Source organism: Haliotis cracherodii, unplaced genomic scaffold (assembly GCF_022045235.1).
Source record: "Haliotis cracherodii isolate W230 unplaced genomic scaffold, xgHalCrac1.p SCAF_10, whole genome shotgun sequence".
In the NCBI taxonomy this organism is placed as follows: Eukaryota; Metazoa; Mollusca; class Gastropoda; order Lepetellida; family Haliotidae; genus Haliotis; species Haliotis cracherodii.
In genome coordinates, this window is record NW_027266265.1 from 3,348,267 (window position 1) to 3,363,465 (window position 15,199).

Consider the following 15,199-nt stretch of genomic DNA (forward strand, 5'->3'; position numbering starts at 1 on the left):
GTGTTGGTATAAAGCGTGTCCCTACCTCCTCACATATGTTTTCAATAACAAAACAAAATAGAAAAAAGAAACATTTTTGGTGCAGCCTTATATGTGTTGAATACGTGCTGTCACCACTCGTCCCTTTCCGTTACGTGCAATAATATTCTTCCCCCTATCGACCAACGTTTGCTGATACGGCGTTAAGTAAAGGTATACTCACTCGCTCACTCACTCACTCGATAGCTCGCACGCTCGCACCCACTCGTCTACTAACTCGACAAAGCAATCTGAATACGCGTATGTCTCTATATTTGGTCACAATTATAGCTTTTGTTTAGAGTGATATTCTGTATGTTAAAACATTCCAACATGCATGACAGTCACAATTAAGGTCTTTTACTGAATATGAGCAAAAGGTTTGACAACTGTGATATTTAGAAAATATGTATGAACGCACACAACGATGCATGAGGTACATTATGTATAATTTTAATTTTCTTTCATGCATTTAAGCTAAGACGGAACCCAGTTGTTAAATCGCAATTCCATAAGACGCTACTCGGTTTATCCCGGAAACACACGAATTGTCACGGTCAATTTGTGACAACATTAATTGAATCGTCCATAAAATCAAAGACACGTTTACTGTGTTGGGACAGAGAGGTAGCAAAGCCTCTAGAGTTATTTCCCTTGCATTGAAAATCGAAACGTGATTTTATGGCTCGGCAAGCACATGCCAGTTAAGTGAGTGAGTGAGTGAGTGAGTATGGTTTTACGCCGCTTTTAGCAATATCCCGGCAATATCACGGTGGGGGGAACCACAAATGGGCTTCACACATTGTACCCATGTCGGGAATCGAACCGGGTCTTCGACGTGGCGAGCGAACGCTTTAACCACTAGGCAACCCGACCGCCCCTACATGCCAATTAAAACTATAAACTCGTTATTATAACCATACTGCTTGTAACTACCAAGAACTACACGAAGTACTTTTAATTTAAAAATAAACCCAACACGTTTATGTTCAATATTTGTTCAACAATTTAAACTCAGTGCCAGGAAATCGTACAAGTCCCGCCTCATTGGAATGTAACAGTCAGTGCATCAGACAGAGGGACGATGAAGACGTATCAGTGATAAGGCTAACGTGGAAATACGGGGTTTAGTTTACACATCATCATTCAATACTTATGGACATGTCTTATGTTTAATTTTCTTTCAATAGAAAATATACAAATATGACAAGAATGATATTGCAAACTATCTGTGCAAAAGTCAATTTGAAATCAATATTATTTGTTACGACTTCTTCTGTGGTAATTACAGTTAAGTCACTTGAGAATTTCTATAAACCGTTATTTTACTAATTCTTTCTTTATTCGCTTCCACATTTCACTATCTAAATTCATCAATCCATCTTCCAGAGGCAAGGGAGTTAACTGACTCTAAACGTCAAGTTTCCACCTTTGCCGAACTGAGCTGGAATTTCTGGGCTCGATCGTAGCACCATCAGTGGCGATTACGATTTGTGTTCCTTCTATGCCGTTCTTTTTGACCAATCAGATTCCATCTTTCATATTTGCATTTGCTTCCAACAAAATGGCGGCGCCAAGTCAAGACGATCTGATCGATGATCAAGATATACATTGTAATGAAACGGGTCTTACCACGCAAAGTGTATCAAATCACGTGAGCACCTTGATTAAAAACATGAAATTATTTGGAAAATATGTCATCGCACATTTGACGGTACACATCAACTGCAAGTCGACCGAAATCCTCACGTTGAAATTGATGTTGTTTACGAACCGGATGTCGATTTCGTTACGCGATTTTGATTGGACTATGCATAGACTCGTTAGTCCGGCCAAAATATAACTCCATAATTGCAGCCTAATTTGGCTGGGGTGGAAACTGGACTTTTACACTCAGTTATCTCCCTTGCCTCGGGAATATGCATCAAATCCAAATCCAAACACAAAAAAGGGCAAGCTTACTGTTCTGTGATGTAGGTTGTTGGGTGAGAGGGATAATGTTATAGCTATACAAAGTTGTAATAGTACATGGTCGTTTCAAATTAAGTTAAAAGATTCTCGGGGGCCTGGGTTGGAATAAACCCCTAACACCCCATTTTAACGTAAGAATCAACAATCGGGTATGTCAGGCTCTGGTACACGTTGTTCACTATATCGACCACTGGTCTGCCCGGTCTAGGCGCTATTAGTGAGTGAGTAGGGTTTTGTATTACTTGCCCGTGAAGAGATCACCCGTTTAATAAACATACAGCTGTATTACACATTGTGTAATACCAAAATGCGTGCTTATGTACTCTCGGAACACGTTTCACGAACAAATATTGAAAGCTCTCAACATCCCTTGGCTTATTCAAGAACATTCATCGATAGGGGGACGTGTCTTCTTGCAGGTTATGGAAAGGGGCGAGTGGTGCCGAATGCCCCTAGGCGGTGTCATCTATAGGCCCCCGTGATGCAGCTGGAATACCGGTGCGTGCCGAGCGCTGCACACAGACAGTATTCCTTCAATGAACAATAGAGATATCACGTTGGACATGCATCACTTGATGGTTGTCACGGGGATCCAACCTGCTACCGTCCATTTCTACCTGCTTCTACCTTAGCGGATGCAATGTCAAAGTCACTTACCCGACTTATCTTCTCTCCTAATTTAGAGAGTATCTCGAACAGGTCGGTAGGGGAGATAAATCCATCTTTATCCTTGTCAAAAACGCGGAATACTTCACGGAGTTCTTTCTCGGGGTCCATCGTCACTTTCCGGGCAAAGATGTCGAGAAACTCATCAAAATCTATAGACCCGCTTTCTGCAAAACGTTATAGAAATATAATTATTCATGAAACATGTTCAACCATCAAAGAAGTTATTTTTAACGAATTTGATTAATTAAGTAATACGATCTGCTTGATGTGGGAGAGCAATCTGACATCAATGTAATTTTCGAAGGAAATCTGAGAAAAAGGTCCTGGTAATAATCTCGAAAATTTTAAAATCCTGAACGAAAATTAAGTATTGAGCACTAAGTGTCCTCGTCGTTGACTTGATGCATGTTCAAGTGTTAAATTGATGTCAACACAGATGGGCCATTACGTGTTTCTGAAGCTAATGGACCAAATCTTCAGTTTCATGATATCCTATACCTACGTCTAGAGCTGCAAATCGTGTAACTAACATAGCCGTGATAGCGAACTGCACCGTGCTCATGTTTTCAAAAGTAAAATTCAAATTCGATTGACTCATCTGACCTTCAGTTTGGAGTTACGTGTCTTCAGATGGGTTCTCCCTCTGGACATGTAGGTTTATGCGAGAAGAGAGTCATGTTTCACAGATACTATTTTAACGTCTAATAACAAAAAGGATGGAAACAGTATTCTTAATGACAGAGGTATCCATTTGTCTTATCAATACACGTCTTGATATTCATTCATACATGTGAACAAAGGTTTAATCGGCATTACAACAGATAGGAGGAAGTTGTCACACAGGCTGGTGTTGACGTACATGCATTGTGTCATTCACTGCGAGAAGGCCAAGACGCATTAGGTGGGTGTGGTTTCTGGACAACCAATCACAAAAATATGTTTTCATATGTTGTTTCAAGCCGAGTCTTCTCATTTCAATAATAAGATAAAACCTTCACAATAGCTCCAAATGGGAATAAATGTAATCAAGTTTCAAACTGTAATATCTTTAACTGAAATTATTTCATCAGAAAACTTTGATGTTGTATATAACACATGTTTATATCTATATAAAGTCCAACGGCTAAGAGAAACTTAAATCGACTACTTCCTTGGCATGGGTAGTTCATGCAATCAACCATTGTCTGTATTATGGGCCTATGGCCTTCTTACTGAATAAACTGTCTGTCTGTAATATAGTTTAGTTTCCTTGATTCCACATATATCAAAACTGCAGAAAAGGAAAGGTTCTATTGAATAAAAAAAAATATTATTATTTTACAGAAATGTTTTCACTGACTTAGTGTTAGTCTAATAATCATATTAGGTTAATGGAAACATTAATCTTAGTTTAAATGGACAGTCCTCATGTCTGAAGGTACTAATATTTAATTTAAAGTTCAATCCGACCATCACTCTGTGTTTTATTTAAACATTAAACACGGCACTGGTTCTCTGCAACCAGTGCAAGTCCATTAATCAAGTAATTGTTCCCCGGCATGTGTTGGTCGTAAGAGGCTGCTACACGGCCCCTGGAATATAGTAGAGTTCTGTGTTAAACATCCAACAGACAAAGGAAGGAGAAGAGATGTGTGTCCTTACTGTTGGTGTCCACGGCCCTGATGAAGCCACGGATCTCCTGTATAGTGGGTCTCTGCCCCAGAGAGATCATCACGCTGCCGAGCTCGTCTGTCGTGATCATGCCGTCTCCATTCTTGTCGAACATCTTGAACGTGTCATTCAACTCTGAAAAGCAGAAGTCGCGTACAGGTACACCATGGTACGTATTCTCCCCAAAGTTTATCTGACAAAATAAAAATCCGTAAAAAAAAGTATTCATATCACGCATGATATTCACATTTACAAACACTTTGTTATGATAACCCAGTTTGACCTGAAATTGCACGTGTATAAAATCCCATGATTAAGAAATAGCCACACATTCCCAGTGCACGAGGGACCGAGTCAATTCAAACAGTTAATGAAGTGTTTTAAACTGTGCAAAGCAACATTGCTGACGCCAAACCTCTCAAATGTTTTGCCACACGCGGTTGCATGCTGTTGGAATGCTCGAACCAGGAATTGCACCAAACGTTGTTGCTAGGCAACATACAGTCACGCTGTAGTGGGTACCGACAGAATGGCAACACCAGGAACCGACCACGTCCTGGACGTCAGCGAATAAGATAATCATATCCGCTTGGTTCATCTGTGAGAGCGGTTTCAGATTACAACTTTGACATGCGCAGTGTAACTGGTTTGACAATAATAATGTCCGATGCAATTCTCTATTTTGACATGTACCATACGTTCCCACTTATTTCAGGTAAACAAATGACTTGTCTTTGTCTGTGTTTGTGGCGAGAGCCACCCATGTGGTAGGATAACTCACCTTTTCGCGAATACCTGGTATCATTACTAATTGATAGTGAGTCATAAACACATGCTCATGATATAGTCGGAATCGTACAATCGACTCTGCTTTTGACAGAGATTCGTATTGAATATGGAAAGGATTTCGTCGCTTTCATTTACGTCCGATAAGTGCAAGGAAGCGATTACGACAGCATAACATCCGACCACGACGTCAAGCTGTACGTCCACGTGTTCTGCCATGTCATCGAACTGATTAAGAGGCGTCTGAGGTTCAGATGCTGGAGGTTAATCCTCTTAGCAGATGAGCCCAGGTTTCATCTTGAGAGTAGAGATGGACGTCAGCGTGTTTGTTGACTTCGGGTAGAACGTGACACTGACGTGTGTGTTATTCAGCGTTCTGTAATCGGTGGTGGCAACGTAATGATGTGGGGAGTCATCACTGCTCATCACAGGACCCCTCTAGTGGTCTCTGGTGGCATTGTGACAGGTGTACGGTACCGTCCTCACGTCCTCTCGTTTCTTCACACACATCACTTTACAGCATGACAATGTCACCTTGTTGCACGTGAGGGTCACAAACTTCATTGGACAACAGAACATTCCCACACATTGGCCTGCTGTATCGCCAGATCTGGCGCCCATCGAACGTATGTGGGATTACATAAGCCGTCGTTTATGCCGACTTCCAAACCAACAGTTGACTTTGGACCAGCTCCCACAGGCCTTCCTCAACCATCTTGTGTCGTCAATACACACATACAAACATACATAGAAACATACACACACACGCACACACATATGTACACACAAGCACACACATATATACGCAAACATACACACATACAAACACACACACGCACACGCACACGCACACGCAAACGCACATACAAACACATAACGTTGCACTCTGCTGTCGTTTGTTTTGAAACAATCTTGTTATATAGCTTCCTAGTGAGTAAACTGACGCCAGGATGAATACCATGGCAATCTAGCGCGTGCTGTTGCGTGTGCATGTGCGTGTTTATGCTACCGATACGCACTAAACTATTGTCTCTCTAATCAATCAGTCTCCTTCAGTGTACTTTAAATGCAAGTAATCAACATTTACAACGTGTACCGCACGCTATACTCCTTCACAGGGAAGTATACCGTCTCGACCTGAGAAAAGTTTAGATAAAACTGTCTGCAATTCCGTCAGCACTTTAACCAACTGCACTTTGCGAAGAGCGTGTCAGCAATTATTTATACACAGCCCGGGAGATATTTTGGTTCGTTTATCCGACTTCACCAAACACAGAATAGAAAATAGATATGTTTACATTTGAGTTAATTTAATTCTGTCAGGCCTCTCACTATTTCGGACAGCTGTAAGTGGTTCGTGACGCTGCTGCTCGTCTGGCTTGTTTACAAGGTTTATAAGGGAACATGTATCTAAACAACAAGTTAGTGAGGAGGGTGTGCTGCTGCGTTCAAGAGCATTTCAGTTACATCAGCGACTGACAACCTTGTATTGGAGGAAAGCCACAAAAAAGTAATGTGCGAAATCGGGTCCCCCGGAAGCGCTCGTCAAATCGCCATCATCATCATCATCATCATCATCATCATCATCGTTCGCTCGTCACGCCGAAGACCCGGGTTCGAATCCCGACATGGGTACAATGTGTGAAGCCCATTTTTTGTGTCCCCCGCCGTGATATTGCTGGAATATTGCTAAAAGCGGCGTAAAACCATACTCACTCACTCACTCACTCATCATCATCATCATCTTGACGGAAGTTATAGAATCTGCCACTTTCGGTAATCTCACGAGCGCCGGTATGATGCTGACAAACCAAGGATCACAACCTGCGCGAACCTGGGCTTGAACCTACGGTCACTGGATCCTGCGTAGTCTACGGGGCGCAACTTCTCACAACGAACTGCCGCGTTTAAGACAACTGGCTGATTGCGTGACCAGTGCCGCAATCACATATGTGTTGTGTGCCCGAGGCTGATTATTGACAGTTGTCTTTTTATTATATTTTATAAACATAATGTAACAACTGTATTTTCTGTAAAATATGTTCATTTCAGAGACTAGATGTTAGTCTAGGGAAAACCTACTGACACTGGTTACTACGACATTACAACTTCTCGTAAACAATTGAAGATCTTATGAATGTGACATGTAGAGAATACCCAGGGCTAATTTCCATATTTCCTAATGTCCATATGTTGATATGTACCTCCCCGAGAGTCCATGATTTGTCCGAAATCGCCACACAGATGATAGCCTAAGGAACGTATCTTGCAAGATATGGTAAATGTGTGGTATTGTCTATTTATCCCTGATTTCAAAGCTGACTTGCAAATCAACTATTGATCATATATTTCAAACTTAAACCGTCTACATCAAGCGATGGACATACAGCTGTGTAGAGCACGAGAAGATATGTCGATATAGCTGTAATAAAGCGAAATGTCTTGAAGCTCTGGAGCAGCATTCAGCGCAAATGTCCAAGGCTGCATCACTCCTTCAAAGCAGCATGGAAATAGTTCTCATATCAGAGGTGAGGTGAAATTGGGTTCAACGTCGCGTCCAAGATTATTGCACTTATATAGCGACGTGTATGCACGTGTATGTGTGTGTGTGTGTGTGGCTGCTTGTACTAGTCCGGACTGATGCCGATTTACAGTGCTAGCTCACTGAGATACCATGCCGCAGTTTAACATGAATACCCCACTCAGACACAGTATACTGACTCCGAGCCGACCAGTCCTTGTTTTAGCCCCTGAATGCCGAGCGCCAGACAGGGTAACAACAAGTACAATATTTTAACGTCTTTTTGTATGACGCGGCCTCTCATATCAGAAGGAATGTGGGTCAAACATTATAACCAGAAGGCGAGAACAAGGAAGAAGGAGATTAAAGCAACCAAATTATGTGAGATTAAAGCATCCATATGCCATCACGTACAATATGGCTATTCAAGTTAAAATCCTACAGATTCTTTATCCGCTTCTCACGCTTTGGAAGCACTGACCCCTGGCCCAGGACAAACTGGGTCCAGCCTGACCTGTCTATCTACAGTGCGTGTTAGACAGGCCATGTATTAAACATCCGCTAATGTAATTATCTAAGTCACTCAAACACTGCAATGCATCAATGAACCAACCCAGCAACGTGGAATGCGAGTCTTCATGCATTACATGTGCGGAATTAGCGGAAGGCCTGCGATTAGCGAATGATAACACACTGTCGATAAGTGCTCCTGTGAAGAAGTATCAGATGCGGTGAGGTGAAATGGGGTTTAACGTCGCGGTCAAGATTATTGCACGAGCGTGTGCGTGCGTGCGTGCGTGCGCGCGCGCGTGTGTGTATTAGCCGGGACAAATGTCGGTATCATAGCGCAATCCCATTGAGATATATGGCGCAGTTTAACATGGAGACCCCATTCAGACACATCTTAGCCTTGTTTTAGTCCCTTAATGCGGAGTGCCAGGCAGGGTAACAACAACTACCAGCTTTAACGGCTTTCGGTGAAGCGCGGCCTGAGATCGAACCACCGACTTTCCACTCTGCAAACAGACGATCTCGAAATCTCAATACTGCGGCTGGTCACAGAGAAGATCCGGGTTCGATTCCTCACATGGGTCAAATTATGTTCATTTTCTCTTTGAAATGCTTCATTTCATGGGAAATCATTTCCTATGGAACAATCGGTAACATTTCAAATGCACTGATTGGTTCCGAAGTACATACTTCACGTGTCATATAACGAATACATGACGTCATCACCCTACCTTGAATCTTCTCATCGGAAAAGATGTGCTTCTTTGTGTACCTCTGCCTCCTCTGAATCTGCCGCTGCGCCTGTGGGAACAAAACGACCATTAGTCCATGTGTCCATTTGCTCTTTTGTCCATTAATACATTAGCCATGTGTCCATAAATACAATAGTCCGTGCGTCCATTTGCTCTTTCGTCCATTAGTGCATTAGCCATGTGTCCATTAATACAATAGTCCGTGCTTCCATTTGCTCTTTTGTCCATTAATACATTAGCCATGTGTCCATAAATACAATAGTCCGTGCGTCCATTTGCTCTTTTGTCCATTAGTGCATTAGCCATGTGTCCATTAATACAATAGTCCGTGCTTCCATTTGCTCTTTTGTCCATTAGTGCATTAGCCATGTGTCCATTAATACAATAGTCCATGTGTTCATTTGTCCTTTTGTCCATTAGTGCATTAGCCATGTGTCCCTTAATACATAAGTCCATTTGTACATAATTGCATTGGTCCATGTGTCCATTTGTACTTTTGTCCATTAGTTCATTTCAGAAGTGGTGCGTTATTGGGTATTTAGATTGAACAACTTGTGAACGCACAATATTCAGGCGCCTGTCACAAATTATTCAAAACACATAATTATGTAAAGCTGTGTCTCAGGCAAAACCTAAAATTTGCATCTCTGCCAAATGAAAACTGTCAATAAAAGGATCCGATGAAGCGCCACCCCACATGTAGGTCACATGCTCTGTCTGTCTGTGTGTCTGTCTGTTTGTGTGTATGTTTGTATGTGTGAGTGTGTGTTTGTGTGAGTATGTTTGTATGTATGTGTTTGTGTGTATGTACATATGTGTATGAGTATATGTATGAGCAGTGTTTATTTTTCTTCCAGAAAAGATTTCACCAAAGGCTGATCATTTCTAACAAGATTGGATCTGCATGTCTATCAAACACAAGTATTGCTTTACCAAGAAGCGAGCGTGCTCACCTACATATAGTTACACCGTACTTTCGCGCATATATATAGGATAAAAAAACAAAAAATACATTCCTTCATATCTATTTCAAATTCGTGGCTAATGGGCTACAAGTCAAGTAATAAACGGGGATGGTAGTTTACAATTTTCGACCCTATGTGACGGCACATTAGGTAAGATTAAAAGGTACAAAGAACGCGGGCTGGTGTTTTGGCCTGTTCTAAAAAAACGGGTTATAAAAACATCATTTACATTTGAATGTAAGGGCTTATCAAGTTCAAGCACAATGGTATCAAGGGGGAGGGGGGGGGGTGTGCCACACATTAACCCTGGCTGAGCTGACAGCGGACGATGACTCAGCCAATCAGGGCCTTCACAAGCTGTTGTCCTACAACGCTATAAGATCGCTAGGGAATCAGGGCAGTGCGAGAGATATATCCATGTTCCTCACCCCTGACGCCCGTGGAGGAAGCTACGTCTCAGATTGGCCACTTTGACGTGTAACACACTGTGTTGGCTCCGCCGTATCTGTGACAGTTGAACACTTAACGGGCGGACGCATTGGGATGGCGATGGTCATAGTGATAAACTGCAGTCTTATTAAGCAAAGAGATTTTTTATATCGATTGTTTAATTTTTTTAAATGTACAGTTATGGAAGTGATGGTATGATTTGTAAGAAACAATATTATGTTTCATGAATGAGTTAGTGAGCATGGTTTTACGCCGCTTTTGGCAATATTCCAGCAATATCACGTTGGGGGACACCAGAAATAGGCTTCACACATTGTACCCATGTGGGGAATCGAACCCGGGCCTTCGGCGCTACGAGCGAACGCTTTACCACTAGGCTAGCCGTCTCCGCGTTCCATGAATGACTAACAGGTCTTCAGGAACCCATGCTTGTCGTAAGAGGCGAATAACGGGATAGGGTGGTCAGGTTCCATGATTTGGTTGATGCATGTCATCTTATCCCAATTGAGTGGATCGATACTCATGATGTCAATCACTAGATTGTCTGGTCAAGACTCGATTAATTACAGACGGCCGTCATACAGCTGGAATATTGCTAAGTGCGGCGTTTAACAACAAAGGAAACGAAAACGAAACGAAAACGAAACGAAAGCGAAACGGAAACGAAAACGGCTATCATGACATATCATTATATATGAATATGAACATAAGATATATAAGTATGTTATCGGTTTAGTGGGTTCGGCCAATGGGAGGTGAGGTAAAATATACAAAAAATCATTCTCTACATAGATTGGTTCTATTAAATAGGACAGTACGCCTTTGCAAGATGGTTCTACTCGTACAATAACAACTATAGCAATGTTTTCTGATCTGCGCCGGACCTACCATTATACATAATTTTGATAGAACCAAGCAACTACATTTAAACTGAAAAGGAGCCACAGTGAGAGGGCGTTTCAGACCTGTGGAAAATCTAGACTTGATTCACCTGAGAAATAGCATCAAAGTAATGGCTGGGTGAAATGGAAAATAATATGATTCAGGAACTATGAGACAGTCTAAGTCGTCCGCTCCTCCTCAGGATATTAGCGTTGTAAAATTCCAGAAAGATAAGAAATCCGTTTTAAAGAAGATGCTTCTTCTGGATCCACGTAACATGCAGACACAAAGCAGACGTGACCGTAACACTCTCCTGTCACGGAATGCGCCATTAATAGACGCGGAGATAACGGAATGTTCCGAATGATTTCCGCTGAAGGCCAGGATGTCATGCAGGGCGATTATCTACGACTCCAGCTGGTAGAAGGTTATTTTAAGCTTTACCGTAAATAGATTTCAAGGATGACAGAACGGTTCAGCAAAAACATTGCTACATGTAACTTAGTTTCCAGAAGGAATCTCTCAGTAATCTCGTTACATCATCGGGAGCCTTTGAAAAGGTGCGAGGATGCACAGATGTGGAGAATGTTCGTGTTATGAACCTTGATAAGATTGATATCAAGTATCATATAGAAAGAGGATATCGTTATGCTGAACTATAATTCATAATGAGACTAACATATTGTCTCCTAATACATCACAGAAAGGAGCCAAGAAAATCTCTTCATTTCCTGAAACTGACGGTGTCTGATGTTGCCAAAATAGTTTACACTTGCTCGGGAGTTTCAGGATAGTTTTGTTTAAAGGTCTGTATGAGACAATAATTCAAAATAAGTATCCCTCAAATAGGTTTAGTTTATCTCCCAAACCCTCAAAAATATGTAAAGAAGTGAATCCAACTCAAGCAATGATTTGGCGTCTTCATTTCTTGAGCTCTTAAATTAAGAATTGTTCATGGCTCCATTTGGATTTTATTTATATTTTATAGATATATATTTAAAAAAAAGTATCTTTATTTCTAGGATGAAATGTTAGTCTAAGTTAGGTTGGATTTCTGTTCTGATGGAGTACAATGGCACGTTGCTGTATTGGTATTATATACACGAGTATGCTGACCCTGTTTATGCATATGTGACCAATTTACCGTGCGCTGCAATGATATCTCGATGTCTGCGGTTGATTATATAGTTTATGTTACACACGGCGAACAGTACAACTCAATTCCAGGGGTACAACGAGTTCCAGAATCGAAAACGCTTGTTACACGAGCTGAGCCTTGTATTGATCTTAGTGCCTCAGCAACGTGTTACGTCAGCATGATAAAGCATGCATATATCAACGTTGTCCAGTGGCAGAGAGTCTGCCTGGAGAAGAACTGTTGGGTGTTTGATCAATGGACGAGTCATACCAAAATATTAAATTGTGGTACTTGTTGTTATCCTGCCTGGTGTTAGGCATTAAGGGGCTAAAACAAGGACTGGTCGGCTCGGAGTCTGTATACTGTGTCTGAGTGGGGTATCCATGTTAATCTGCCACATGGTATCTAGTACTATATAAACCTTCTACAAGCCCGTACTAGTTCAAAGTTCAAGCACACACACACACACACACACACATACACACACACACACACACACACACTCACTCACTCACTCACTCCAGTGGTAGCGCCTCTGTCCGGTAAGACAGTAAAACAAGGACTTGTGAGTATTCAATGTCTGAGTGGGGCGTTCATGTAAAACTGCGGCATGGAATTTCAGTGGACTAAAACAATAATAAAACATTAAAACATTAGTCCTGACCAGTGCAATTATATATATTTATATACTAAATTATATATTTTTATATACTAAAATAAAGCGTGCTGTCGGTTGTGTTTATTAATTAACGCCGTAATATTCCGGCTGTATAACGGCGGTCTGTATATAATCGAGTCAGGGCCAGACATGCCTGTGATTGACACCATGAGCATCGATCTAAACCATAAGGATACGATAACATATCAACCAAGCCAGGGAGCTTGACCACCCTATCCCGTCAATCGATAACCGATCCCGTTAGTCGCCTCTTACGACAAGCATGGTCGCCTTTTACGACAAGCATGGTCCCCTTTTACGCCAAGCATGGTCGCCTTTTACGACAAGCATGGTCGCCTTTTACGCCAAGCATGGTCGCCTTTTACGGCATGGATGGTCGCCTCTTACGCCAAGCATGGTCGCCTTTTACGACAAGGATGGTCGCCTTTTACGACAAGGATGGGTTGCTGAAGACTTTCCAACCCGGATCTCCACGGTGCACTAACATATAGCTCACGTCCTAACACATAGAACACATGCGTATTCATACACACTGAATAATGGATATCCCACTTAAATATTATCATGACATACATATTAAACCAACATTGGCAGGGAAATGCTATTCTCTGGCTCCACTCACACATTTGTCGGCGGAAGCTACAACAGTTGGTCAGCACGGAGTACGTGTATCAAACTAAGAGTATGCGAGATTTCCCTGCGGTTATGAAAACAGTGACCAGGCAGGATGACCAGTGAGGCGGTGTAGCTGATGTAAGCCTAGCGTCGGCATGTCCAGACCCTCAGTTATGAGGGCATGTTTGGAACATGTTTGGAGAACTGATAACGTGGAGGTCAGATTCAGCATTTCGACCCTCCACCTCTCCAGTACGACCCAAGCCTGACTGGCATCAACACGTGCCCACATACTAAAAAATGCATAAAAACGTCCACGAAGGAACTTCAATGAACTCCTGGCGGGGAGGACTGGCGTATATATCATTACCACCGTGAAACAGACAGAACAAATCTGAAAACTAAATCATAAACGATAGCACTCTTTATGTCGGGTGTGATCTGATATGAGTGTTGAGGGGTTAATTCAGGTTAACGGTAAAACTTACATGTGTAGCCCCGCCCACAGATTAACTACCAGATATAAAGTTATCTTATTTAAAAAGATATATCTACAAAAAATAAAAAATCCTAATGGCGACCAAAACAATGCTCAATTTCAGGCTGAGGCAAGCTAGACTTGCCAAATCATTCTAAACTTGAGTTGGACTCCTTTTTTAATTTATTCTCGTCCAGGGATGACCTATTGAACTACACACCCGTGGGCCCACTTGCACAAAGCGATCTTAGCGCTAAGACTATCGTAAGCCTGTGTTAAGTATGGGAGTTATGATCATCTTAGCGCTAAGATAGATTTGTGCAAATGGACCCAGAACTGAGCTCGGTGCTTGTACATCATTTCTTGCCTGCTTCAGAAAACAAAGTGGCAGCACAATGAAGATAAGGTCTGAAGGCTGTGTTTAGTTACTTGTTGGCTGCCGGGTCTATAAACACAGCCATAGATATTGGGGCCGCTCGCCACGACTGCTTCTCTGACCCTTATTTCATATACCGGTATTAGTGCCACAGCAGACAGAGCCATCCTCTTGTGGGATCCCACTACTATGGTGGCCCATAAGGGACATGGAGTCTGTTTTTCAATATTTTGATATTTCACTTACTTTTATCGTAACCTTTTGAAAATCAACACAATTTGTCATACCAATATGTGATAAATCATGTATAAAAACAACCGAAAACATGGAAAATGTACTTTCAATAAGCTATTGAATCGCTGAAATGTGAAGTGAAAATGTTAAAAACTTAAAAGGAAATGTCAAAAACAAAAACGAAAATGTCAAAAAACAAAAACGAAAATGTCAAAAACAAAAGCGAAAATGTCAAAAACTAAAATGAAAATACAGAAAACTATTTCCACCGCGGTGTACCTAGTTTTCACCGCGGTGGAAATATTATCACCGTGGTGGAAATAGTTTTCTGTATTTTCATTTTAGTTTTTGACATTTTCGTTTTTGTTTTTGACATTTTCGCTTCACTTTTCAGCGATTCAGTATCTTCTTTATACATGATTTATCACATATTTGTATGACAAATCGTGTTACTTTGCAAAAGGTTACGATAACAGTAAGTGAAATATCAAAATATTTAAAAACA

The 15,199-nt window shown here is 41.5% G+C and overlaps 1 protein-coding gene across 1 annotated transcript in view; it reads right to left on the reverse strand.

Moving 5' to 3' along the window:
- The window catches only part of LOC139445196 (calmodulin-like), a 31,686-nt gene that overhangs the window by 6,817 nt on the left and 9,670 nt on the right, over positions 1–15,199 (reverse strand). Inside the window, exons 2-4 of the mRNA XM_071226328.1 lie at positions 8,857–8,926; positions 4,300–4,443; positions 2,647–2,822 (exon numbers count right to left, since the gene is read on the reverse strand). Coding sequence (XP_071082429.1) covers positions 2,647–2,822; positions 4,300–4,443; positions 8,857–8,926 — 390 coding nt within the window. The remainder of the gene's footprint in view (positions 1–2,646; positions 2,823–4,299; positions 4,444–8,856; positions 8,927–15,199) is intronic.